The following is a 27,238-nucleotide window of genomic DNA, read 5'->3' on the forward strand; positions in this document are numbered from 1 at the left end:
AAATAGGGTCATGTAGCCTATTGATGATTTATCCCATTCTATCTGATTGGTAAAATGGCTATTTTGTTTGTATGGGGGAAAAGCTTTTATCATAATATCAACGGGTAGTACATATAATAATATCTATTACAATATAATAATAATAATATAATCATATATAACAGTAAAGTTTTATATCATTCCTCTTCCTCTTTCTTATACTAATGATATAATGCCAGTCATGTCATCATCAGACATTAAAACATTTCTGAGTTTAAGCAGTGAAAAGACAGACTGGCTCATAAATGACCGTTACATAGGCTGCAGTATATAGAATATATGATGCTAGGAAAAGAATCATGCTGACTTTTAATTATCAATAATATGTCTCACACTTGGAAGTTGTAATCAAATGCACTTTTGGTCTGTGTGTCTCTTTTTCTGACATCATGACAAGCATTAAAATACAAATATAGAAATAATAAATGTTCTTCTGATGGTCTTGCTCACATCAGTATTATTTCAGTCTATTTCTTGACTAGATAAAAACTTATTACAGTATGGTACGGCTTATGGAAACAAAACAAGAACATTCTTTTAAAAATGCCCCCTATGTGAACAATTCAGAGGGGGGGGGGGGGATTTCCCCCTAAGTCAAAAGTCCCTGTGCTATTGAGGTGCGACGTGTTGAAATGTGTGTTGATTTCATTAAATCCCACTTCCCAGTACTTCAATGACACCACCCATCACGTTCACAATGTGTTAGTTTAAATATATTTTAAGCTAGAGGGTTCATAGTAAAGTTAATATAAAAAAAGGTCTATTGGTTTTTTTTGTGCATTTGTTATATAGGACAATAATTGATCAAGTAACTCAACAATCTTTACACATACCACCTGACAAGTGCACAATAACACTTAGTTGGGGAACGTTTGTAATGTATGTAACTTTATCAGCAAGAGGTGAAACTTAAACACAGCTTTAGACATGTATTAATATATGGAGGGGGGGCAGAGAATGCACATCTTTAATAATCTTAAATCTAAATCTTTGAATTTGGTAGTTTTCATATACCTTAAAGGTGGGAGTCTGCATTGACTGTAAACCATGAAAAGAATTCCGCTTAAAACAAATTCAAAAATAGATTATACAGTAATTATTGCAAAAGCAGAGCAATAAAAAAAACCCTGTTTCATACTCTGGATGAATTGATTCACTGGTGTCAGTAAGGATGTGTTTATTTATTCCTGCTGGGGAGTTCTGTGCTGTCACTTTAAATCCTCGCTGATGGTAATGAGTGAGGTGTATAGAGAGGATGCTGAGAGCAGCATCATAGTTGGCTGACTTACCAGTGTAGTGCAAACAGTGGAAAAACATCAAAAAGTGTTAAGCTAATGCCGCTTTAGTTTCTTCACCTCCGAGTGAGAACATGCACTCCCCCTCCCTGCCAGGCTGGGTGTGTCGATGTGAATACTAAGTGACTTTGTAGATGAATGACTGAAGCAAAGCAGCGGAGGAAAAGTGTGTGTACATTGATGGTATTGTAAGTGTGTGAATGAAAATGATGAACGTAATTATAAGGCTAAATGGTAGCGTGTGTGTGAACATTCACGTTAGCCCTGATTGGCTTAATACTGAGTGACAGGCTCTAAGCAGCTTTTCAGTACCTTGTCCTTTAGCCTCCTCCTCAACCTCTCCTTTGAAGACTGCAGCAGACTGATTTTGGGCCGCTCCGACTGGCCCTCACCTGCCTTCCCACTTCCTGGTGGGTTGGGAGATTCCTTGCTAACTGGCAGATCTGGGAAAGCGTTTTTACTGGGCGTTGACTCGGATTTCGGTGACTCATTGGGACTCATATTTCTGTAGTCTTGAGGTGATCTGATCTCGTCAGCTGGTTTTACATTCTCAGTCTCTTTGGTTGTTTTTGGGGATACTCCTCTATCGCCTGGAGCGTTCGTCTGTCCGTGCCCCTGACCTTTCTGATTAGGGTGCCAACGCCGGTTCTGGCTATATCCGTGGTGTGAGGCTCCGCCCTGGCGCTGCCCATGTCCTCCTTGATACTGACGAGGTGGCCGACCAGCGCTGCTGTTTCTGTTATCTCCCAGTTCCGATGGACTCTGATGCTGTTGGTGTGGGGACTGTTGTTGAGTTTGGTCCCTCAGGTGCTGTGGTGACTGTTGTTGTATCAGCTGAGGTTGGTTCTTTCCTCCTCCTCCTCCACCTCCTCCTCCACCTCCTCCTCCTCCACCTCCTCCCTGAGGCCGCTGCTGTCTCCTGAAATGACAACCGGGTACATTTAGTTACGTTCTGATGCTACATCAGCTGGCTTGTACCTAAAAACTGCTCTGCTCCACTTGGAACACACCGCTGTGTCACACTGCACCATGACGGTCTACAGGCTCAAACTCACTTTAACTCATCACAAGTTTAGTAAAAATCTTCCATTTCCTTTTTTTTTTTTTTTATCTCAAATGCCTTCCTGAACTTCACGATTCACAACCACAAATCTACAGCTACAATTTAGAAAAAAATCTAACACCCAATGGCTGCTTACATGTGGATGCACAGTGTTTCTGTGTTTGCCTGTCCTGCATAGCTCTGTCCTGCTGCTGCACTGGCTCTGGGCTTGACAAGTCGCTGACATATGGTCCAGGGGATTAGTCACCCTGGCACCTAGTAGGCAGCCTATTATCTGCCTGAGCCTGTGAACTCGCAAAAAAAAAAAAAAACCTCCACCAGCAGCAGCTAGCACACCGATGCACTCACACATCCGAGTCCAAAAGTCCTTTTTTTAAAGCATGGAAATGTTTAATGTGTGATCACTGGTGTCTTTGTATAATTAATCAGAGACACATTCACATTAAAGGTTAAAAAACAATCTTGAGCTGGCTGGAAAGTGACTGTAGGATCTATTTAGTCAAACTTGGCCACCACAAATGTATTAACAATCGACCAATAAAACAAACCTTACCCTCAATTCACAGAATAAATTAGGACATTTAGTGGCAGGGCATGTTACAGACAACAGGTAACACTATAATAAATGAGATACATCTTCAAGAACTAGGGGAAAGAGATCCAACTTCAAAACTAAAATTAAAAGCCAGCCACAGATCTCGTAGTAGACTTAGCACAGAGAAATAAACAGAATTGAACCTTGTGTATTGCCAAAAAGACCAATAAGTGCAAACCGAAGAACATAAATGAGTACACAAAAGCCACATCCAGCCAATAACTTTGAATTCCTCAGAGAAAGAGACGAGAGCACATTCCATTTTGAGGATTCAGTAGAACATGAATAATCACAGTACTAAGCAATAATGTGATATTTTGAAGTAAAGTCATATAAAGGTATGTCTGTACATACGAGGTATTACAAGACACATCTGTGAGGGTCACAGGGAAAAAAAGGTTCAAAATGCTTCAGAGCTTTTTTCAGTAAAGGTTTAACCCAAGGAATTTTTTTTTTCTTTAAACTAGAGAATGTTAAAAAGAGGATACACAAAGGCAGAATATGTGAGATCTATTGGTCTGTGTGAGTCTGCACCAGTTCAATCTGATTTATTGCTCCGTGCAGGACAGCACTGATACCGTGCAGATATAATGTTTTTATTGGAGAAATTGAAAACGCTTTCAAAAAACGGGTTCTAAAAAAAGTCTTTTGACATTATTTTGAGGTATTGTTGTAGTGGAAAGATTAGTGTAGTGAATATTAGCATGTCGTACACCATGTTAACATGTGTAAAAACCTGCACCAATGAGAAGGAGAAACATTACAAAAAGGATTCTTCCATTCAAGTACGGGTTGTTTTCTTCGTATGGTCTGAGCAGCTCTGTTGCTGCGAGAGAAAAAAAAGGAAGATACTGGTCTGGTTGAGGACCTCTGAATCGATGTTGTTGTGCCCAATGACTTGAAGTATACACCATTAGGGGAAGCAGCGAACTACAAAAACATAGATGTCATCTTGTAATAAATGTAGTTAGCGAACTACATTTGTGTAAAAAAAAAAAAAAAACTGGCGGAAAACTAGAGACGAGGGTTCACAGAACTATGCAGGAGCACAGTTGTTGTAAGACAAAATCAAGAAATTACTCACTAGAACTAATCACTTAAATGTGATTTTTTTAGGAACTGCAAATATTTCTCCTGAAGCGGAAAAATTCATCACATTTTCTGAAAATGGATTAGTCTACTGAGCCGTTTTTTAAGTAAAGAAAAACAACAACCATCACTATGTTCAAGGGCCTATGTCATGGTTTTCTCCAAATATCTCTGAATTGAATTGTCCGCTATGCAGAACACTTTCAAGAGATCATATTTGGCACTGGAAAAAATTTGAATAGCATCTTTATCGAATTATTTAAACATTTCATAGACTAAGTGACAAATTGGGCAAATAGTCAGTGGTGAGAAAGTGGTCAGTGGTTTCTTGGAAATTGTGAGTAATGTGTGTGCGCGCTCTAAAGCACATGGACAGTAAATGTGTCCAAGTGTATTTATAGTTTTTTTTTGTGTGTGTGTTCATTTGGATGATGTGTCGTCTGCCCCCTCTGCTCCACTCTCTCTGGGAGGTTTGGAGAAAGTTCATCTTGTTTCTCTCTGCTCTACCAAAGAGCCTGCCTCCATCTCTATGCAGATGTTTGCAGCATCTTTCTTCATGTGTTCATCAGTCTGACAAATGTTTCTCATCACATGTTCAAAAATGATAGGGACCCTATCAGCATCATTCCATGTCTGTTTCTTATCTACAGCCAACTTTCAAAACTACACAGCTGCTTATAAATGTTTAACCAATGTTTTACCTCATCATAAAAGTATAATAGCTTAAAGTTGAGTGGCAGAAATTTCGAGATCTCATTAAATAAGACTGCAGAGGGTGAGATTTCATAATCTTTTGCAAAGCTGCAGACTGCTCAGAGTCTCTCGCTCTGTCAGACGCACACTCACTCATCTGATGATTAATTTGATCTCTGCACTAGCTGTTAGTTTAGGCTCAGCTCTGATAAGCTCTTCTCCTGATCTGCTGCTGATGCAGAGAGCTGAAAGTGAGACAGTAATAAAATGTTAATCATATTTAATGACTACGAGATCCGCGGTAGCTTGAGTGTTGCTCGGATTGACCGACTGGGGAGATGTTTGCATTAAGGATAACTGATGGGGCCGATGATGAAATTTCATCCCATGATGTATTGTTACTTAGAAACAGGTCGGCTCTGGCGCGATCAATCACCTAATAAAATGAGAATGAGATTTTTTTTGTATGGTTAAGGTGATGAATCTGGTATCATTAGTGTTTAAATTATTGTTTGATGTTGCATGACTGGGTTGCCCTTCTTTAAGGTTTACAAGTATTAAATGAAATTAACAAAAAACAAAACAAGAGAAAGTACTTAATTCTTGAAAATTCAACCAACCAGGTCCCACTTTTAGTGCTCAGGATCTGGCTTACTGTATGTTGTCACTGACCTGGCTGAGACGTGTCGCTTTCCCCCGGGGCCACTGGGCAGAAGTATGGTTAACTGGTCTCGGGTGAACTGATCAATCGCTCTAAAAGCAGGAGAGGAAGGTGCGCCACAGTGCAGGTGATTGGAGGGATGAAGAGACGAGGAAAGATGAAGAGTGGAGTAAAGTGGCAGAACAATTTGTAGGAAAACGGCGATTGATTTTTTAAAAGAAAATGTAAAGGAGGAGTGGAACATTAAAGGAGATGAAAGGTGAGGGGGAAAAAAAAGCATGGAAGGAAAAAAGGGGGGGGAAAAAAACAAAAAACTACAGATTGGTAACTATGTCATTCAATTAACATGCATAGAACTACAAGAAGTGGAATCTAAAAAAAGGTGAAATGAATTTGCAGATATGATCGAGGGAGGAGGGAGGGGACTGATGATCAATCCCTGCTGTTGCTGTGGATGTGGATGGAGAACTCGTGGATCCATTGGACCATTGGTTGACCCAGACTAGCAAATCAATCATCAGCCCGGGGGACAAGAAGCCTGTAGGCCAGACGGTCAATAACCAGTCCAGAGCTTCATACAGACCACAACACACTGGTTTAATGGACTGTGGGGAGACTGGTTTCGGCTGCCTGACTGCACATTTGAATAGCTCACCGTTTTTTAAAGCATTTTTAAGCTGCAAAATCAAACTTCATGAACATGTGAATGTGTGTGCAAACATGCATGCATAAATTGGAGATTACAGTCAATAATTATGAGTCATCATTGCCAGAGGATAAACACAGATAAGCAGGCGGTTCATAGTCGGTGCAGAGAAACAAGCAGCTCAGCTGTGTGCTTTGACTCGAGTACATAAATACATATATACATAACCACATTACATCTTGATTTAATAAAAAAGAAAAAAAAAGTCAGGGCTTGCACTAACTCTCAAGAATTATCCCTGTAAACCCTGGTTTAATTATTTAAATTGAAAGACAATTAAAAGCAATTCATTTTGATTGAAGACAACTTAAAGATTCATGATATATTGTGAATTGCATAATTAATCAATGAATGCAGCCCTATTTGATTGCAGATCAATATCCTCCATCTTTATATCTATCAATCCATCCATCCATTAGGCCATGCTCAAAATATCGATATGGCAATATATCACCATGTGCTCCTTGCAAATACATGTATCGTTGCAGATGTTACAGAATCAATATGGCTGTAGGCTGTCATGACAGTTTTGAAAGAAAATTGACCCATGATAAAGTTCACAATAACACCTTAGTCATAGCTCTGGGGTTACAATAGTTTAATGTATTTCTAGGACCTCTGAGGACCTGAATTGACGATATGTATCGTATCGTGGCCTCCGTATTGTGATACATGTCGTATCACGGGGTTGAAGGAAATACCCAGCCCTACCATCCATCCATCCATCCATCCATCCATCAATCAACCTGTCCTTCTATCCATCCACACATACAACAACACATGGAAATCGGAGGTTCTAACAGTCCAACTTCTAGTAGGACAGAAAGGATAAAGTCTAAATGCATAACAGTGTCTTCACACTGAACAGATCCTCATCTAACAGCAGCGAAAAGGGAGAAGAAGAAGAAGAAGCCTATTAGCGCCTTCTTTGCCCCTGTGCTGTTTTGGAGCCGAGAGCAGTAAGCAGCACATTCCAGTAAATCACAACTAATTTCAGCCCTGCTTGACGTGCATACTAAAGTAGAAACACATGCACTACCTCCCCTTTCTTTTCCTTCCTGCCACAGCAAGCCTACACTTTTCCTTTACTCGATCTCACAGACTGCTTCTGTTACTTTAGTTTTTTCATTCAACGTAACAATCCTCATTCTTTGCACGTACAGTCAAATAATCAGAATGTATCTTCATATTTGATCATATACATCCAGATATAAAACATAATCTGTGTGGCTTTTATAAATATTCATTGCTGCGTTCTGTCAGGAGACTGAAGACAAGATCAAAATAAGAGGATTAGCACGTTCGTTAGACAAACACATGCAGTTAATGTAGTTGATAAGCAAACATGCTAAGCATCAGAAAGGGAAGCTGCATTGGCCATTTTCTTTACCATTCGGCGCCTCTACATTAACAAACATGGCCAAGACTTTCATACCAATCCTATCCTAGAACACTCTGCTGCATTGGCTAGTCAAGTTGACAATTTAACAGACATTTATATATATTCAGTGTCCTTGTACATGTGCACAAAAGCTTACTTTACCATAACTTTTGATGTTTTGAAATTAGAAGTATTTTATCCCGCTCCGGCAAAGGATGTGCTCAATTTTGAAAGACTCACTTTTAATCTTTAATTCAAAAAGGTGTTTTTCTCCTAAAGTGAATACTGTATTCAATTTTCTAGTCATGTTTCATACGGTCAGTTTTTATGTATCATTTTGCATGCATTCATATTTGCCTTGCTTGATATTTTATTATAAGTTGTACTTATATAGTATACTGTATAGTCTCTTTAACCTTTACCTAATTTTTTTATATTTTTTTCAGTGTCAATTCAGAAAGCCTCAATTTTTGTTGTTTATTCCTTAAGCTACCATCTGCCTCATCTATTCTTTGATACTTTTTTATCCAAACCCTCATCCTGCATTCCTCATCTCTGCAGTGCAAATACATTTGGCCTTTTCTTTGACTTTCTTTTAGGTTCTTATGCTTTCACAGTCGATGCCTTTTCTCCAAAACATAACCACATAAGACTGCTTATAGATTACAATGCTGGTGCTGGATACACATTGAAGCCTGGTCAACATCAAACCCTTCAATGGAGAGAACTTAAGACTGAAAAAAGTTAAATGTAGGTAAGGAAGGTTAGATAAAAAAAACATCTTCAGTTGAAGTGCACAGATGTTTGAAAATAAAAGCCATCGGCACTTTTTTCCAGTGTTAGTAAATATGTATTTCATTTATTGACCACCAGGCAGTGTTTTATTGTGCAATGATATGTTTCACTTTGTGTTTGTTGAACGAAAGTCATGCAACACAGTCCTCTCTTTTACGGCCCTTGGGCTTCAAACAAGTCTGGTATGTTTTAATGGTTATCATGCCTCGGCGAAACAAAGCGTTCAAAATCTTAAATATTTTCACTCCCACTTTGGCTGAAATTGCACAGTTTTTTTTGTGGTGGCAGCCTTCTACTGTTTTGTCACACTCTTAACTTCTGTTCACAAATGCATATTTCTTTTTGCCAGGCCCGACTATAAAACAATGGCTCTGCACAGAAACAGTTATTCTCTGCACTTAAAAGGGATGAAAGTGCTTTTGTCCATTTGGTACAGCTAAAATTTCCTCTTTTTTTGACTACAGATATAACCCAAATATTTTCTCTTTGCCTGTCTCTTAGCAACTGAAGAGCAGTTTTCCAGTGACATCAGGGCAGGGTGTGAAAGAAAGAGAGATGTGTTTTTTTTTCTATTAAAGACCTGGTTTCAATTAAGTCAGGGTTGGGCAAAATTAGATTTTTGAGTGTGTACAATTGGAGCATATGTGGCAGTGCAAAAAATGAAGTGCCAGAGTGACAAAGTGAGGAGCTGGGGGACTGAATGATAGGTTAAATTAAGCCAAGTACAAGTTCATCCTTAATCAGAAAAAAAGAATGAAAGCCTGATTACTGTGGGCAAACACAGGCAACTGAATAACTGGCTTCATTTTGTTAAGTGACCTATTAAAAGTGAAAAACCTTGAGCGTCTCCAAAGAGTTTCTTTTCTTTTTTCCTGTCTGCAGTGAAGTGTGGAGCCTGCATTCCTGTGTTGACATTGCTTTGGCTGAGGAGGGATGTTCGGTCTATGGGACTGGCTGTGCACTGACATGTGACATCAACAGTGAAAACATTCCCTCTCACTGAGGTAGGTATGTGTGTGTGTGTGTAAGTGTGTGCGCGTTTGTAGTAGTGTGTTTGCGAGAGTGTGCCTGGTTACCGTCGGTCGTTCCTCTTGCGTCGGAAGAGCTTTTTGGTGTGTGCGATCTCAGCCTCGTTAGGAAGGGGTGGGAAGACCTTTTGGAGACAGAAACGAACAGTTAGACGGTTAAATCTCTGCTGTCAAGACCAGAACATAGAACATTTTGTGGAAAGAATCTCACAAGACTTCACGTCTGTACAATTAAAAGCACATACAGAGCCTCTTTTTCTAATTAAAGAGACAAATTCTACAATCCTTTCTCCAGGAAGATGTTTACAACAAGGGGTCCCTGCTTCACATCTCAGGGGTGGCTGGGGGTGCTAAACAGTGTGTTCCCTAAGTTGCCTATCACACATTTTTTAAGCAAAAGCCAATAATAAAAATCAGTTCAAACACTGAATGGAGCATGTAAAAACATTGTTTTTCATTGCTCTTTGTTGGAAGAGGCTGCTGCCTTAAGCTCTGCTCGTTTCCAGGGTTCTTTGCTGTTTTGTTGTTAGGATTTCTTAGTTCATCATTAACAAGGTTTTTACAGAGCGCTGAAATATCCACAAAAGTCTCTTAAAAAAAAAAACAAGAACAAAAAAAACCTGGGTAAGTAAAACAGTGAATGAAGCAGCTTCACATTAGAATTCAGTGTTTCTCTATTGCTCTTTAGCTGGCTCATTTTGTTTATTTTTACATCTCAAGATCAGATGTCTGATGACTAAAAGCCTTTGTACTGTAAGAGGTCACATTAAAAAACCAAGGTCAAAAAAGTGACAGTGACGTGACAGATGGAAATGTTTTTTAATGTTCAGCCATCCAGTCACCAGCTGGAGCTGTTTGGAAACTCTGCTGTGTGCTTTAGGAGTACTAATGATTCCCCTGCACACTGCACTGATGCAGATCTGGTGGGCTGCACTGATGACAACTTTGTTTGCATTATAGCCTACAACTCAAAATGTCCTTAATGAAGTCATCCAACAGACAGCCCAAGTCTATAACGAAGAAATGTCAAACATCCTGTTTCCAGAAGATGACTGCATCATAACCACAGCTGCTGAGGACTCTTGATTTCTTATTGGCTGGCATAACTGACAGGTGTAGGGTCTAATAATGGTATTTTTTTCCCATCAATATTTTGCAGTAGAATGCATTTCCAATTGTCAATAGGACATTATGCACATACCCTAAACCATCTTTTTCAATACATTTTTAAGGGTCCTATATAATGTATGAATACACATTACTTAGAATTCAGAGCCCTGTTTCACTGGCTCGTGTTGGTTGCATGTGAATGTTATGTATGATATTATCATTGAATGTACAAGTTGTCAGGTATTATTCCTTACTTATAGGGTCCCCTTCCTTTGAAAAGGAAATGAGCGTCCGTCTATCTGCTATCCATTAAACATCAGCTCTGTCAATCAGACACCATGTTTCCCCCTTCACTCGACATCACTATATGCTGCTGTTACCATGGTTACAGGTGGACCTAGGACCAGGACTTTTATGTACACATATACTATGCAAGGGTAGCTGGTGTGAGGGAAAGGCTGGGTGCATAAATGCCTGTGCGATGTGGCTGTTAAGAGTTATTGTGAGCCCCCTCAGTGACCAGAGTCTGTTTGTGTCAATGTCAATCAGGGATCAGGGATGCATGTGTGTGTGTGTGCTGTGCAAGAAATAGCTGCAGGCTGATGCAGGCAAAAAGCCCCAAATGTTCCCAAACTCTCAGCCAAATACATTGTACAAAAAGGTGACCGCAGCATGTAAGGAGGAGGCAGGACTCTCTCTGTGCTCTGTTTGCATTTAGTAAAGTATTTGGCCCTTTTTTTCTATATTTATTTTCTTTATTAGAGCAAAAGAAAAGCCTTAAACCAAATAGTTAGATCCCCCTGCATCTTGCCTACATGCACATTAAGATTATTTACAGTTTGTTATCTCAATCAGACACATGTTTGAAGATGATGGGGTTTTTTTTCGGAGGGGGCAATTGTAAAGAAATAACAAGAGGTTGTGGTTGATTTTAAACACATGAAAAAGTATTTTTTTTTATACTAACCCCTACAGTTTAAATAGACAGAGAAAGATGAGAGGAATGGAGAGCCACAGGAAATCGTTTTAAGCTGACCACAATCTCAAAGGACAGCATTCTTGTGTACATACATACAGACGATGCGCATCAATGGGGAAAACATTTCTTTCTAAAGCACTGGGAATCATTCTTCTTTGATTTTCCTCTTTTTGCAAACCGTTCATTCAGACTTTTCAGAAAAACATGCTGTAGATATTCAAATGAATTTAAGAGAGAGCTTGATATTTGACACTGCTGCTATAACCTACTTCTCTCTTAGAGCGGCTGCTGGGGGATCATTGGGTTCTGATTGAATCCAGATGTGAGAGACACAAAGTGTGGGAGGGTACTCTATTCGTGTGGCAAAGTAATATCTAAAAAAAAGGCAGACGCACTTAAACTGTCTAGTAGTACAAAGCTTTACCAGAATTGTATTAAATACCTCAAATTTAAATAAAAAGTATTCCTGACAGTGAATTTGTCTTTTTCTTCTCCATATTTTGACTTCTTGCCAGTCGACCAGTCCGACGGGGAGGAAAAGTAGGCGGAGAGAGAGAAAGAAAGAAGCGGAGGAGCTGTTGCACGTTTAGCTACTGTAGTTTTCCTCTAGGATATCATTAGCTGTAATTCTGCCTTCAAATGGTAACCAGATGACAGCGAGCGCAGGCGAGCACAGACTCACACACACACACACAAACACACTGAGGGCAAAACGATGCACTCTACACATTTGAACGAAATCCCTTCAAGTCGTTCCCTTCGTTACATTCACCACTCGTTTTCAGATTTAAAAAATAAAAATAAATAGTTCTCAAATGAGAGCTTAATTTGGAAACTAGCAGTGCACTAGAGAGACGCTCCCGACCCACACGGTCTATAATGCATCCCACAGAATCAGAGAGGAAGGAAGCTGGAGATGAGGAGTTGTCTTTATGGCTGGAACGGAGAGTGCTCAGGGTGTGTGCGTGAATATGCTATCTGCAGGTAGCAGTCACTGCGGAAAAGATCAAAGAGAGTTGTGTGCTGCCCTGGTCCCCAGCCAGAGGACCTCTCACCTCGTGGCAGCCAGCACGAGCCCTGTGGACGTGACAAGGATGGCGAGGGAGGGTTGTGAGGGACCATGAGGAGATAGAAACGGACAGAAAGATAGTTTTTCTCTGTGGTTTTGTTTCTATTTGGATGTTTGAAGTAAAAGTGCTGGATCGAAGACTTAAAACAAAAAGATTCTTTAAGGGAAAGCTGAGTGTTTCTGAGCCCTCTCTTTAAAATAGCAGAATAAGTTGGAGTGGTGAGTGATGAAAAAAGCTGGGGAAGAAAAGGTAGAACAGTAGCACCGTTTATGTTTTATAGCTCTAAAATTGAACTGCAGATGTAGAAATTAGAATATTAAAAGTGCATGATATTTAATAGCACAAGGTCCAGATTTTATAATGCTTGGAAGTTATCACAGCTACAATATTTCTGTCATTAATCTCTGCAATTACAAGGTAAACACTGGAATTACCCCATTAATTCTACAAAGTAATCTAGCATCAATGTGCGCTGGCACGTATTTGATTGGTTTTCACCAAGGGGATTCCGGGACAAAGATTAGTAAAACGATGAAAGTTGTAGGAGCAGAAAATGAAGGAATGAATGTAGATGGGTTTTTTTTTTCAATATAAGGGAGAGTTTGGACAATTTGACTTCAATTGAGATGGAAAAAAACAAGAGGAAACAAATGACTGGAGGTGGGGGAATTCCAATTGTTGAGGAAGAAAGGACCAACAGTGATGACTTCAGATTCATGATGGTTTAATGTGAGACGTTTTTCATCCAGGTTCTTCAGAAAGTCAAGTATGATGGAGCAGCTGGTGATAATTATCAGATTAGTTAGTAAGTAGATTCTAGCTAAAAAGAAATGCAGAACAAGTATTTGTTTCAGCCAATGCTTAAATATAGCATTTCCAGTTTGAATTGAAGAGTATTTAAATAACTTTTTTTGTGCCTCGTACTATGCGTTGGGGTGTCGCACGTTGAAATGAAATTGACAAACCCCGTAGCATTACAGGAAAAAATCAGAGGTCACTAGGAGAGGCTACCTGGACGGAAACAGGGAGGATATGTTCTTATTACAAACACTCCATTAGCCACATAGCTCCTGAGCTCCATCTTCACTCTGAAGATCATAAAGGTTTGAAGCAGCTTACTTCTGTCAAACGCTACGACTTACCCTCAGTAGCAAATAAAAAGGGTTTTCATTTTTCGAAAGGGTTTGCCAAAAAGATCATTGACCCGTGTCAGATACCATTGTTGATCCACTCATAACAATGACGTTGCTTGAGTGTGAAGGGGGTCTGACTAACAAGGCAGGAAAGTGGGGAAATGAGGAATGCGTACGGGGATGGAAATGGGAAGAATAGAAACGGAGAATAACTATTATAGAACTTTCTCTGCAATAGCATGGAAAGTGAAGTGCCAAGCCTTCCTGTCTCTTCTAGTAAGTAACAATTCTGGTATGATGCTCATTCAGACACTCTATTGTTTCTCTTGGCTTATTTATGTTGCGAGGGCCCTGGGCCAAAAGCAATAAATTTAAAACTGCCCCAGGGGTGGCATAACAGGACAGGTTGTTGAGCGCCGAGGAGAGAGAGAGCAGTCATGAGAGACTGTCAATACATGAGAGTAAGCATGTTAAATACTGAGAGGGAGGAATTAATGATTTGCCTGAATATATGTTAATATATATATATATATTTTTTTTTGCCCACTTACTAAGCCTCAATGAATAATGTAGCGCTGTTCTTTCTCCTGAATAAAATATAGCCATTCATCTTCTTCATATGTTGTGGAGTTGTGCAACTGTGAAAAATATTTGTACCTCTTCACTTTCTTTAATATTAGAAACAGCAACATGCAACACGTGTTTTATTAAGCTGTAGAGCTTCTCTTGGTCTTGTCTTAATTTTTTTTAAATGTATACTTAATAAATATTTTGAAGTAGAGTTGCCGATTGTTTGAGTGCAAGTCACAATGGCTTCTTTAGGAAATATTGCTACAAGGCATTGATCTAGCATGCTAAAGTTAAGTTGCCCAAGATAAAAACTCCAATTTCCAAATGTATTGAGCCCAGTCTGTAGTTTATCAAACTCAAATCAAAAATGACATCCAATGATTCATCAGCAGAGCCGCAGTAATAAACGGATCTTGATCAAATGATGATGATGATCAAAGTGACGACAGCATGTTCATTTCTCCCCTCAGGATTAAGCTACAACGTTCCATATTGACAAGACATAATGATGTTGTGATCCTGGATCTGTCTAGCGTTCTCAGCTCTGAAATAAACGTTAAATTAAGGGTTTCTACATTTGTATTCCTGTTAAATCCCTGCAGTAAAGGATACAGCTCCCTGTTTCACGATCCCTCCTTTGGGCCTTTGATTACTCTGCAGCTTGATGCCTGCCAACAGCGCCAAAAGCAGAGATTTAAAGCTGCCACAGTCAGGTATGATGGCTGATCGTTGATAAGAGGCAAAGATGTGAGGTCCTGACATCCTTGTCTCATTTAATAAGTGATCTGAGGCTGGGGCCACAGCAGAGCACAGACAGATAGACAGGTACATCAAAGAACTCGGAGGTCTAGCTACAGGAGGAGATGGAGCCATTGTGGGATCAAAGTGTCACGGGGGAAAATGGAAAAAAGCCTGTAGTACCCTATAGAAATGTAATCATGCGACAACCAGTGCTGCAGCAGCAGGTTTTACGTGTTTACTGCTCTGTCCTAGCCATCCCACCCAATGATGAAAAAAAGACTTCAATCAAAAGTGCTCTGTGTTACATTCCATTGACAGTCACCTCATCCTCTCTGCAGGGCGCAGCCTGATGCTTTGTGTGTACGTGGGTGGTCTGATTTTGAATTATGCTTGAGAAGAGTACGTATTTAATGACAGTTCTTCTTGTGAGTGAATTTAACTCACTACTTCCAGAGGGACAAGATGATTTTACTGCATTTATATCAATATAAATCTACAACATTACTACCAGTTATATGCTCCGTACTTAAATCCGTTAAATAATTCAAGAGGAGGAAAAGGAAAATAGCATAACATTTTTAGTCTCATTATTTCTCATCTTCCACCGTTAACAAAGTTTCCTTAATTTGTGTTTGCGATGTAAATAACTTAGCTAATGTGGTTTATTTGTACATATTTACATATTCTGGCTTCAAATTATAAATTTAACCTATGAGGTCACTCAGGAACTTTTATTGAATTCCTCTGTGGAATCAGTCATAAATTTCCCAAGATATCCTGCCTTCATGCAAGTTCTCAGGTCTCCAGTGTGTCTCCCATGATTGAGGCCAGAGGAGAACAGTGTGCGGTGGTGATTAAGCCTGAATGTGTGCGGTTAATAGAGTGTAGGGAGCCAAGCAGCAGTGGGTCCAGGGACAATAGCAGGAAGAGAGCGCAGGGAAGGGGCTGCCGGTCGCCGTGACCCCCTGGATATTGTTCTGCTGCCCACCAACATTTGAAGGATGGAGGGGAGGAGTGAAGGACGACGTGTGAGGATGAGGAGGGTAATGATGGTGGTAAGAGTGGGGGTATAAAAAAAAAGGAAATAGCGAATAGGAAGAACGAGGGAGATAAGGAGGAAGAGAGAATGGACATGCAGTCAGTCAGCAGAAACATACAAAAGCGGTAAATGTGTGCGCGAGTAATAACTAGGAGTGGAATGCAGGTCGCCAACAGACTGACAGCTGACAGACAGGCAGCCAAAAAAGCTCAACCCGCCCCCAGTGTCGCTTCACAACCGGAGTCCTGCTCTGCGGCACGTACACTTCCAGACACAGGGGCCAACCAGTCTGTAATATCCCAGCTCCAGGCTCCGGCTTTGTTCCCCTGTTGGACTGCTTTGTTCACAGAGCAGGGACCGGATGTCTCCTAAATGACTAGACGCTTTCTCCCTCTCTACGTGGTCTCCCCCTGCCCTTCTCTTCCTTTTCTGGTGCCCTCCATTCTTGAAGGAGGATATTTTGAATTAAGTCACAGATGATGTTGAAGTAAAAAAAACACTGTTGATTTCAACCATTTTGAAAGGAAATTCTCTCAGAATTGACATTAACTCAAGAGTATACGTCCATATATGTTACGACTCATATTGCATCAACAGGAAACTAGACTCACGTTTTGAGGTTAAATGAGAGGCTAGTTTCCTCTCCTATTTGTTCAATAAATATGAAGCTATATCCACGTAAGGCTAACTGAATTTAGCTTTAGCATGAACTGGAAGCATGAAAAGACAGCTTTCCTGACTCTAACTTATTGACTTATTGGGGCGGTTCTTTTTGTTGTCTTCATGTTGTTTTACTTTTTGACTGGTTTTCAGTCTTTATGCTAAGCTAAACTAACCAGCTGGTGGCTGAAGCTTAAAGGGATCTCTTCAGTTGATTCTATTCAAGAAGGTATAAATAATAGAGGCGAACCTTATTGGAAAAATTGACATCGCTTCTTCATAAACCCTAATCCTACATGACCAGCCCCGTGGTTGTTATATCTTATTAAATGAAAGTTCACCGTCTTGAGCTGCCGGTGACTCATACAACACTTCTCTGTGTGCGCTGCAGGTATAACCGCTAAAAGCAAACAATCAGCGGCACATCTGCTCCATCAACAATCTGTATATGTGGCCACATCATTAACGAGCACCGTGAGGAGGAGCTGCTGATAGTGGAACTACACTCATTTCAAATCTGTAATTGAGTGTCTGTAGAGAGGACGTCCCAACAACAACCCCACTGTCAACCAAGATGAGAGAGTCAACAAATAAACCAGCTGTCCCCAATCTCATCAGAGGGAGCATCAAGGAATCACATTTTCTAAAAAAAAGGGTAACACATAGTGAACTCACTGGAGAATGTGGATATGGAGGTACTTGCCAAAGCGGCTGGAGTGTCATGCCGGTGCATCTGTGACAGGAGCAGCGTCGCCTGTAGCCTACATGTTCACATAATTGGAATCACAGACTCGGCATAGTGGTCAGTTCTGTGACTATTTAGACTGATATCAGACGGATCTTTATTTTGTATTAGTCATGGAAATGAGAAAATTGTCTGTTTTGGTTTGCATCAAAAATGGCAGCATGACGAGCCACAAGTAACCCTTGACTGACACTGCACATCCTGCGTTGTAACTATAGCACATATGCACCTCGCAATCGCGAAACAATGCCCTGATAAATGAGTGTTTCCAAAAAGTAAAAACAACAACTCTTTAACACACTGTATGTTGATCACTAAATGTCTTTTAGATATACTGTAACCCAGCTGAGACTGACCCTTATCACTACTCCGTGTAACACTGAGCTGACATGAGCTCGGCTGCCATCACATTACATCACAGGAAAGAACATCAGGTCAAAACAGTTGCACATGTTGTACTGAAACAGAAGCACCCACTCGATTTCAACCACCCACAAGTTCAAGTTTTATGACTGAATACAGATTTTCATCAAAATAGGTCAAGAAAATGTTTGTGAATCGTGAACTAATAACATTTTAGTAACAAACTATTTAAATGTTACCATAAAAATGAACAACATGCTGTGCACAGATAATTAGTCACACAAAGCTGTTGGTGAGTGGAAAAAGCAATCACTTGCTAGCATTATTTCAGAAGCAGTGGGAGTGTTAAGAAGGCCCACACACAGGCCCACGAGTTGTGTCTGTCACAACACCGAGGATCGTGCTGATATGATCGTGTTGATGAGCCAAACAGCATGTGAGGGGGATTGAGTGTCCACACCAGTGTACAGTATGTGTCATGAAGGTGGAAATAGTGAGGGGGATATTAGAAAAAATCTCCTGTTTTAAGTGGGAAAACGTCTCTTAAATGTGCCAGTTTAATCCTGTTTTTTCTTTTGGGAGATAGAAAGCCTCTGCTCAAGATTTGTTGTCATCCAATGGGGTTGATATCAACTGTAAAGAATCCTTAAGTTATTATCTCAATCATCTGTGTCATCTTGTTTCTCTTCATTCTCCTTTTCAATTTTGTTTTGTGGCTTGAAATTATTAATGACCAAACTGAATCCTTTTCCTAGGAAAACGTAAAAAAAAAAACTTGCCGTCTCCTGAAAATTTACAGTCCAGTGGAGGATTCAGTTTAATATATATATGAATGCTTTTGATGAGACAACCTGACACTGGACGTGAAGATGGCAGTGTTGTATTTGCAAGTTGGCATTCCAGAGAGGCCGGAGAGGGTGCAGCAGAATCTGAGGGCAAAATTAGGATGCCCTGTTCTCAGTGCTGCTCACACACCCACACCCCCACACACACACACACAAGATTTTTTTCCACATCCCAGGGCTATTTGGAAGTCTATTCTGGCTGCTGGAAAGAGGAAGTGAACGTTGGCACATAGTGTGGAACGCAGACAGGGACTCAGGATGATGTAGCTCGGGCATACAGGAGCTGGAGTTGGTGACTCGGGGAAAGAGATGTGTTTTGTTTATACATGTATAAATGTGGGATGATACTTTTCCTTATACAAAATAGAGCTAACATCCCTGTGTAAAACTTAAGATTTCCATCTCTTCTTAGATTTATAAAATGTTTCTCTCATTTCAGATGTGATTCCTGTTGATACATTTGACATTGGTACAGGTAAACATATCCATTTGCTCAACTGGCATGACACTAAGAATAACTTTTGGAGATGATCCACACTATGTTCTATAATCAAGAGTAGGTTTTTTTATTACAGTGTGGTTCCTCTACAACTAGCCCTGGACGTAGAATTCAAACTTAAGTGCCCTCATTTTGTCCTGAGAGCTGTCCTGGACAAAGAAAGATGTTTTCATTGGAAGGCAGAAAAAAAATATAAACTAAATAAAAAAAGGTAAGTGACCGGCCTGACATCACCTATGCCCATACTCAGCTGGCAGAGCTTCTGGGATAAATTTTAAGATGGCAGAGAGTGATATCGGGTACAGATGGGATATAATGAGAAACTATATGAGTCAGCCTGAGGTTGGGAAAAGCTCAGGAATGTGAGCGACAAAAGGAGAGAAATTGTGGATAACACAATGGATGCAGCTCCGTGTCTCTGACCTTGCTGTGTCCCCATGCTACCACACGTCCGATCCAAAGCCAACCAGACAAACCCAGTTGACCCCATCTTTCATTTCGCCCTAACTGAATAAACGGAAATGGAAAATCTCGGCCCAGAAACTATACAATAAGGAAGCCATTTTGGTAGCACTGCTAGGCCATCTGAAACAGAATGCCATTAAAAAACGCTGCTCCGCTCAGCAGCCAAGAGGGGAAGGAAAGAGGAAGAAACTGTGGCTCAAACACTATGAAAGATGGAAGACATTTTGGCTCGGAACACAGGGAAGGAAGAGACGAGGGTGACATCGGTGAACCCGAGTGAACTCTGCCACCGAAATGAAAAACAAATCACATTGAAAACACAATGCTTAATACTTGGCTGCCCATAGTGGTCTAACCAGCTGCAAAACTCAACACAAATATTTTTGACAACTATTTGACTACAGAGGGCAAATTTAGAGAAACTATAATCGACAAGAAAGTCAAAGTCTGACCCTGCCATTCAAGTGAAAAATCAGTTATAGTTCAGTTTCTTTACTACAATGTTAGTCTAAGTAAACTGTAGGTTAGGAGACAGTGTCTGGAGAAAGATAAAAGGGCAGACTTTGTAGCTAACTCGGACTCCTATAGCCACATTATCTTCATCTTAACTAAGAATATTTGTTTGCACAAAGACATGTTCCTAACTTCTCTGAAGTAAGGCCTACATTCATGGAGAAAGTAAATGAGAGAAACAACTGCATTTACTAATCATAACTCTATCAGAAGAGCATGTACATGTTTTAAATCAACTTCAAATGATACATAACTTTAAAAAGGCTTAAACTGACACAGAAACAGTCTACATTACTTTTCTGTTGATACGACAGGCTTGTTTAGTAAATGCTCTACATACATAAACCAACCCCATGATCAGAGTAACATTCTATGCATGGTTATGCCTCTTCCAACTCACTACATCATCTCACCACCAGGTGGCAGCAAAGGATTATTTATAATAGACAAGTCCCATTCACAAGATTATGGTCATCTAAATGGACTAATATCATCTTTATTCCTCAACAGAAAGAAGGCCCTACATGATGTTTTCCCCCTTATGTAGAAAAGGTCAACACTACTATGTTTTTATATTATTTATTTTTGCTGTATTGTATATTTTACATTGTCGTGATTTCTCTATGAACCTCAGTACAGCCCCAGAATTATGTTGTTATGCTTTCATTACACCAGCAGAGGTCGCTCTCTAACAACTTATCAATTGTTAGACTGGTAAGAGGCTTTTTCTCTGTGCAACAGAGAAGTTGCTATGAGAACGAGGTGATCTGAGTGAGACAACAATCTACAAAGAATAATAAAAAAAAAAGAAGTGACTTACAGAGCGCAGATTTGGAAGAAACCTTTCTATGTCATTCATGTCTATACCGTCATCCTCTTCAAACTTGTTCCTGTTCATCCTAAATCAGAAAAAAACAAACAGAGACAAATTCAGAATCAGTGGATTGCAGCCATCAGGAATACAAAACTCAGAAAGTCTTAATCCTATACACAAAACTACAGTACAACTTCACACTGACATAAAAGCCCAAGGCCTAAAGCAGAGTCTTACCCCTCTCTGTCAATGTGAGGCAGGTGTTTTGGCGTTCCTCTTAAGTGTTTCCTGTGGAAATGGCTGAAGTCCAGCTTCTCTGGCTGCACGTCCCAGCCTGCACCTCTGTAACCAAGAGCCAAGGTAAAGATTAGATACATCTTGCATCCACGCATTGCTACAAGGTTTGTGCAGAAAATTCTTCCAGACACTGTCTAGTTAGTTAATCTCAGATGGAAAGCCTTAAAATCCCTCCAGAAATTGGTTTCAAATTGGAACAGTTATATTTAAAGCGAAGACATTCATATCATTTGTTTCACTTCCTTTGTTCACCAAACAAAGGAAGTACATAAATACAGAAACGACTCAATGTGCAATAGCCAAAACTATTCAAACTTTAGGCAGGTGAGTTCACATTATTTATAGTATGAAGCTGATTGATAACAGTAGGTTAACAGGGACTGTAATTTCCATAATCAGTTGATAAACACTGATATAGAAATCAAACTTAAGCAGATTTTAACATGTGGAAATATGTATCCGTGCCACTGTTTGGTGTAGTATCTTAACTAGACATGTATTCTTTTTCTACATTTCCTCAATTGAGCTAACACTTTTGTCCATGACACTTTACTCATACTGTACAAACACATGGAGAGAAGTTTATGGTCGAACAGGTTGGTAATAAACACTTCAGCACACTGACTGAAAGAGCTGAGTAGAAAATCACTAACACTACAACAAACGGCCAACCAAACAATATCAACTCAGTTATAATATAACTTCCAAACATCATTTTCTACCTCTGCTTCTTGAAGCCACAACAAACCTCTAACTAGGAGGACAGAAATAACTCGTTTTCAAATCTAACCAGTGTCCATTTTTATTCAGTATTCAATCTGAACTACAGTTAATCTCTGTCTGCATGGAGGGGGGGCTGCTTACATCATCCCACTGTGCCGGCTCCTTCACTCTGTGCTCAGATGTGCCAACGTGGCCGGATCTTAGGTAGCAGAAGCTGCTGTTCAGCTGTTACCATGGCAACCAGATCCTCCCTTCAGTGTAACTGATTTGTGTCTCACTCATTTTCTTTCTTTCCTCCTCTTTCCCTCGTCTAAATTTTATGTCTAGCTCTTGTTTGAGAAATTATTTCATCACACAGGAGTCGAGAAAGTGTTTTCTCACACAGATTACGCCTTGCTAACAAGATTTCAAGCACTGACACTTGGTGTTTTCAGAGGAAGCACTCAAGCCTCTGGTGAATTGATGTTCTGTAAATGTGGCTGTTGGCAGACACGCTGAAACTAAAACCGTTTCAACATCAGCACAAAGTCCACAGTTCAGTTAGAGTCAGAGTTTACTGAGCCACCTAAAGGTTCATTTTCTGAATATTATTTTCTTTGAATGCCAGCAATTATTCTGATCTTAATGAAAAAAAGGGAAATACATTTTAGTTAAGACTAGCAAGTTCAAGCTGACATGAAGTCAAAGACCTGATGTCACAAAGTGTTATACAAAGAAGATGAAAGAAACACATGCAAGCCACAGAAAGCCAGATACAAGATAAAAACAAAAGCAGCCAGAAGCACCATATACATAACAGTTTAAGCATGAGCAAGTTCAAACAAAAGGGTCTTAAGTTGCTTTTTAAAAGTGTCAACAGTGTCCACAGATCTTAAACCCTAAGGGAGTGTTGGAGCTACAACCTCAAATGTACAGTCTCCTTTGGTTTTAAGTCTGAAGAGCTGAAAACCAACAAGTCCTGATTAGAGGACCTCAGGGTCCTGCTGGAATGTAAGGCTGTAGAAGAACTTTGAGGCAGACAGGTGCCTGTCAATGCAGGGCTTCAAAAGTGAAAATAAGAACCTTGAACTGGATTCTAAAATGTATGGGAAGCCAGTGTAGTGACAACAGAGTTGGTGTTACATGTGGACTTATGGATGACTTTTGTAATAATTGTGGCATTGTGGGATTGTGGGATGTTTTACTTAAACCAGGTGAAAATTGAATTACAGTAGTCCAAGTCGGATGAAAAGAAGGCTTAAATGATAATCTACATCATAACTAGAGGAAAACGCCATGATACTCACTGAGGCACTCAAGTAACTATAGATAGACATAAGACCCAGCAGACTGTACATCATATCAAGTTTGAGTTATTATAAAGGCACATACCCGTGTGAGTCCATTGTGTTAGCAGCCCATATGTCCGTCCCCAGGATGTCAAAGGATCCTTCTCTGTTACCATTCTAGAGAAGAAGAAAAAAGAAAGGTGGATATTTAATTTATGCCTACAAAACACTTCTTACCAATCTATGACATCCCTAGCTTGAATAAGTTGTTCTCAACATTTTGAAACAGACACACCTTTGGTAAATCCTTTCAATTTAAAAAAGGTGCAAATAATAGATCCTGAAGTAGATTTTTTTCAACTAAATTACCTAGAAAAATGTTCCTGAGACTGTGGGTTGTATCTGTACACATACAGTTATCCTTTAAAAAGATTGGGGTGATTGAGGGAGACAAATGGAAAAAGACAACGGTCACACAAAAACAATGTAAAATTAAATAAAACCTGACTTTTAGTCCCTATTACAGGGCAAACTCTGAAAACACTTCCAAGCGTTTCTCCCACACAATACCAGGGCAGGCCGACAAGCATATTTCCCAACCATTTTTTTTATATCCATATCAGATCCACATCAGTGATCACAAACTCCCCTCCTCTCTTCTATCAGGTCTGATAACCTGCCGTGCCTGACACATGCTGTGCAGGAGATAAGAGACAGAGACGTCTTCTCCTGTCAGTGCACTGATTGAGGAACAACGTCTCACGTATATTATGAACCATCTCATTCCACTGTCTTAATTGATTTTGTGCAGTTTCGTGCTGCTGATTTCAGTCTGCACTCAAAGGTTTTAGATCATTTTGATTCACTATGTTATTAAAAAGCCTCAACCACACAGGGACCCCCAGTTGTGATAACGGAATATTAAGTGAAAATGTTCATAATGTGAGTTGTGTTAATTGGGCGTCTTTACCGATGAGTAGCCTAATGCCACAGGATTGGATGATTACAAGTATAGATAAACAGCAGGAGGCAGGGCGGGGCATGCTACTGTGTGTTTAGAGAGGAGAAGTGCAAATGTCTGCCTGTGTGTGTGTGTGTGTGTGTGTGTGTGTGTGTGTGTGTGTGTGTGTGTGTGTGTGTGTGTGTGTGTGTGTGTGTGTGTGTGTGTGTGTGTGTGTGTGTGTGTGTGTGTGTGTGTGTGTGTGTGTGTGTGTGTGTGTGTGTGTGTGTGTGTGTGTGTGTGTGTGTGTGTTTTAATAATAAAACTGATAGATGGTAAGGTGAGCAGATTAAAGTTGTTTATGAACAATTACTTTAATAAGTAGGAGAAAAAAGCAACATTATTATTAAAAGCTAATCTCATTTTAATTGATAACCTCACCCCCGGTCACCACAGCCACAGAAAGACACTGAACCAGTACAGTGTCATTCTGTGGGAATCACTGCTTCCCATAATACAACCACACATTAAACCATCTTGCATGGTAGATGCCCACATTGTGGTGACTTGTGGTCACATGTTGAGGTCATTTTGGACCAGAGTGCTTGCCGAGTACAATGAGCATGTGACTTAGCTACAGTATGAGACTCAGAGTCTCCAACATCTTCCCTTTAATTTCTTTCAGAGGTGATAAACTCATTTAGCATACACACAGATGTATCTGTACCTTTGCAGGGCCTTTGAACTGGTTGTTTCTGCCTCTGCTGCCGGAGCGGGAGCCAGATCCTGGTCTAGACCCTGAACTGGGTCTGGAACCTGTGCTGCCGTTACTGCTGTGTTCCCACTCGTCCTGCAGAGTTAAAAGAAGATACAAAACACAAGGGCTGAGTTTTATGTTTGAGTAAAGTGTTTGTCAATTTATTTAATATTTAACACATAAATATTTAATTCATTTGTAATTCTAATTTTGCAGTTAACCGGAAACACCTCTCCGCCTCTCCTGGTGTCTTCTTTCTCTGTTTTTTTTAAGGACTGAAGATAATAAATGAGTAAGTTTGCTAAACTGGCACATTTACAGAATGGTTGCTTTATGGAAAACTAAAATCAATTTGCTTGCTGCTCTTCCTTTCCTCTATTTGTACATGTGTTTTGTGTGCATATAAGAAGTGTAACAGCAGCATCAACATACAGGTGCAGCTAATCAGGCTGATGTCAGCGGGTAACTGCATCCCCAAAGACAACTATTCTGTAGTGCGCAAATCACAACAGACCATTTAAAAACTCCAATAAGTCAACTACAGCTTTACGACCAGTTATATGCCTTACTGCTCCGGGAAACAATTGTTGTTTGAAATACAAAATAATAGAATTTTAAACATTGGATTAAAAACATGATGAATTGAGATTAACTTTTTTTAATTTCAGCATTAACCGCAATTTTAAAAAAACATACCCTGTGACAGCCCTAATTTATATTAATACTGACATTTTAATTTCAGCCTCTCCCTTTACCACCCTGATATTTTTGATCACTCCCCTGTGAGCCTCTCACCCATGCTGTTTCTCTCCCACCACTCACTTCCTGAGGAATCATACCATTGAATCTCAAGGGAGTAATTATTCCTCAATGCAGACCAAAGAGTCAGGATACAGCAGAGCAGAGCACACACACTGACATAGTGATGTTTAGCAGACTAACTAACCTATAATACATTTAGGATTATTCAATTACTGATTCCAGCCTCACTTTATCCCATGTTTCCCATTAAGAATGCACTTGGCCTGCAGTAACCACAAGCAAGCAGTGAAGCTGTGGGTAGCTTCAAAGAGCCTGTTACAGTCTCTTCTAATCATACACTTCAACGGCTGATGGAGAGGGAGAGATGAACACAAACATCCAGAACTCAGACCACAGAACATTTTAGTTAATGCGATGCTCCAGTGATCACGCTGCGTGGATGAGCAGAGAGAAGACAGGGCAGTAGAATGAGGGATGTAGTGGAGGATGACTACTTTACATGTTTTAAGGCTGGATCCTGAAGTTTCTGCCAAATCGCATTAACCACCAACTTTTGCAAGACAAAACGTACAACAAACCCAACATACCCTCTGCACTAAAGCTGGCAGTCAGAGAAGCTGTCTCAGGGTCAGACAAATGAATCACTCCTCAATTGATGAATGAAGGACATTATCAGATATGTGCTAGGCTTTAAAAGCAAAACATTAACGATCAGGTCCTTTGTGCTGTTTTGCCACTTGTTGATTATATCTACTTGTTGCTGATGTAATGTAGATTAATGTAGTATGATCTACAGTCACACACCATAACAAAATTGTGTTTTAATATTTCATTCAAGTTTAACTAAGAATGTTTAAGTCTTGTTTTGTCAATGCCAATAATACAGCTTTTTTACATCTCCAGGACGTAAAAGAAAGGATTCAAACAAGAGAGAGAAACTGACACAAAATCAGTCATGTTTGTAAACAAAGCAGTAGACCCAGTTAGGTTTAATTCATTATCAGTTGAGGAACACACAAAAAGCTATTTTTAATGTTCATTTTTCTTCTCAAAGGGTGACTTTAGAGTTCATGTGTCAGTCATTGTCCAAACATTGATCTTTAATAGAAACCATAAAGCCCTCTTAATGGATGTTCTGGAATAGTGTTCCCGGCCCCTTTCTTTGCCTCTACAGCCCATGATCAGAATCTAAATGAATCTACGCAAAACTTCAGAGTAAGTGATTATTAACATTTATGGATTAAAGGGTAAAGCTGTGGAATGAACAGAATGCTGACAAACACACTTACTGGCTTGAATGAGCCTCTCCCCCGTGAAGACGTCCAGCTGCCATCTTTCTTGTTGTTACAGTCATCAGTCCACTGAAGGAGAGAAAAAAGGTGTTTATAGTCAACCAAACACAGAGGTAGGGTAAATAAAAAATGAAATGAAAAACAGCAATTTTCTTGGGCTTTATTTATTTTATAACCGATTTAAAAAGGACAGTATATAGCAGCAGTGATGGAAGATCACAATTACATTAAAACAGAGAGCTGATAAAATCAGGGACTCTACCAGATAAAGCCACTGCTTTTATCAGATATGAGCCCAGTAAGAGCAG

The 27,238-nt window shown here is 39.9% G+C and overlaps 1 protein-coding gene across 3 annotated transcripts in view; it reads right to left on the reverse strand.

The window, feature by feature from the left end:
* ctif (CBP80/20-dependent translation initiation factor) overlaps positions 1-27,238 on the reverse strand; it is a 49,918-nt gene that overhangs the window by 13,731 nt on the left and 8,949 nt on the right. For 2 of the 3 annotated variants that reach the window (XM_061062154.1, XM_061062153.1), the window contains exons 3-10: positions 26,928-26,999; positions 24,847-24,969; positions 23,283-23,356; positions 21,129-21,233; positions 20,898-20,976; positions 9,394-9,470; positions 5,447-5,527; positions 1,647-2,253 (exon numbers count right to left, since the gene is read on the reverse strand). In XM_061062154.1, coding sequence (XP_060918137.1) covers positions 1,647-2,253; positions 5,447-5,527; positions 9,394-9,470; positions 20,898-20,976; positions 21,129-21,233; positions 23,283-23,356; positions 24,847-24,969; positions 26,928-26,999 — 1,218 coding nt within the window. The remainder of the gene's footprint in view (positions 1-1,646; positions 2,254-5,446; positions 5,528-9,393; positions 9,471-20,897; positions 20,977-21,128; positions 21,234-23,282; positions 23,357-24,846; positions 24,970-26,927; positions 27,000-27,238) is intronic. The other variant, XM_061062155.1, reaches the window with a different exon arrangement.

Source organism: Labrus mixtus, chromosome 17 (genome assembly GCF_963584025.1).
Source record: "Labrus mixtus chromosome 17, fLabMix1.1, whole genome shotgun sequence".
NCBI lineage: Eukaryota > Metazoa > Chordata > Actinopteri > Labriformes > Labridae > Labrus > Labrus mixtus.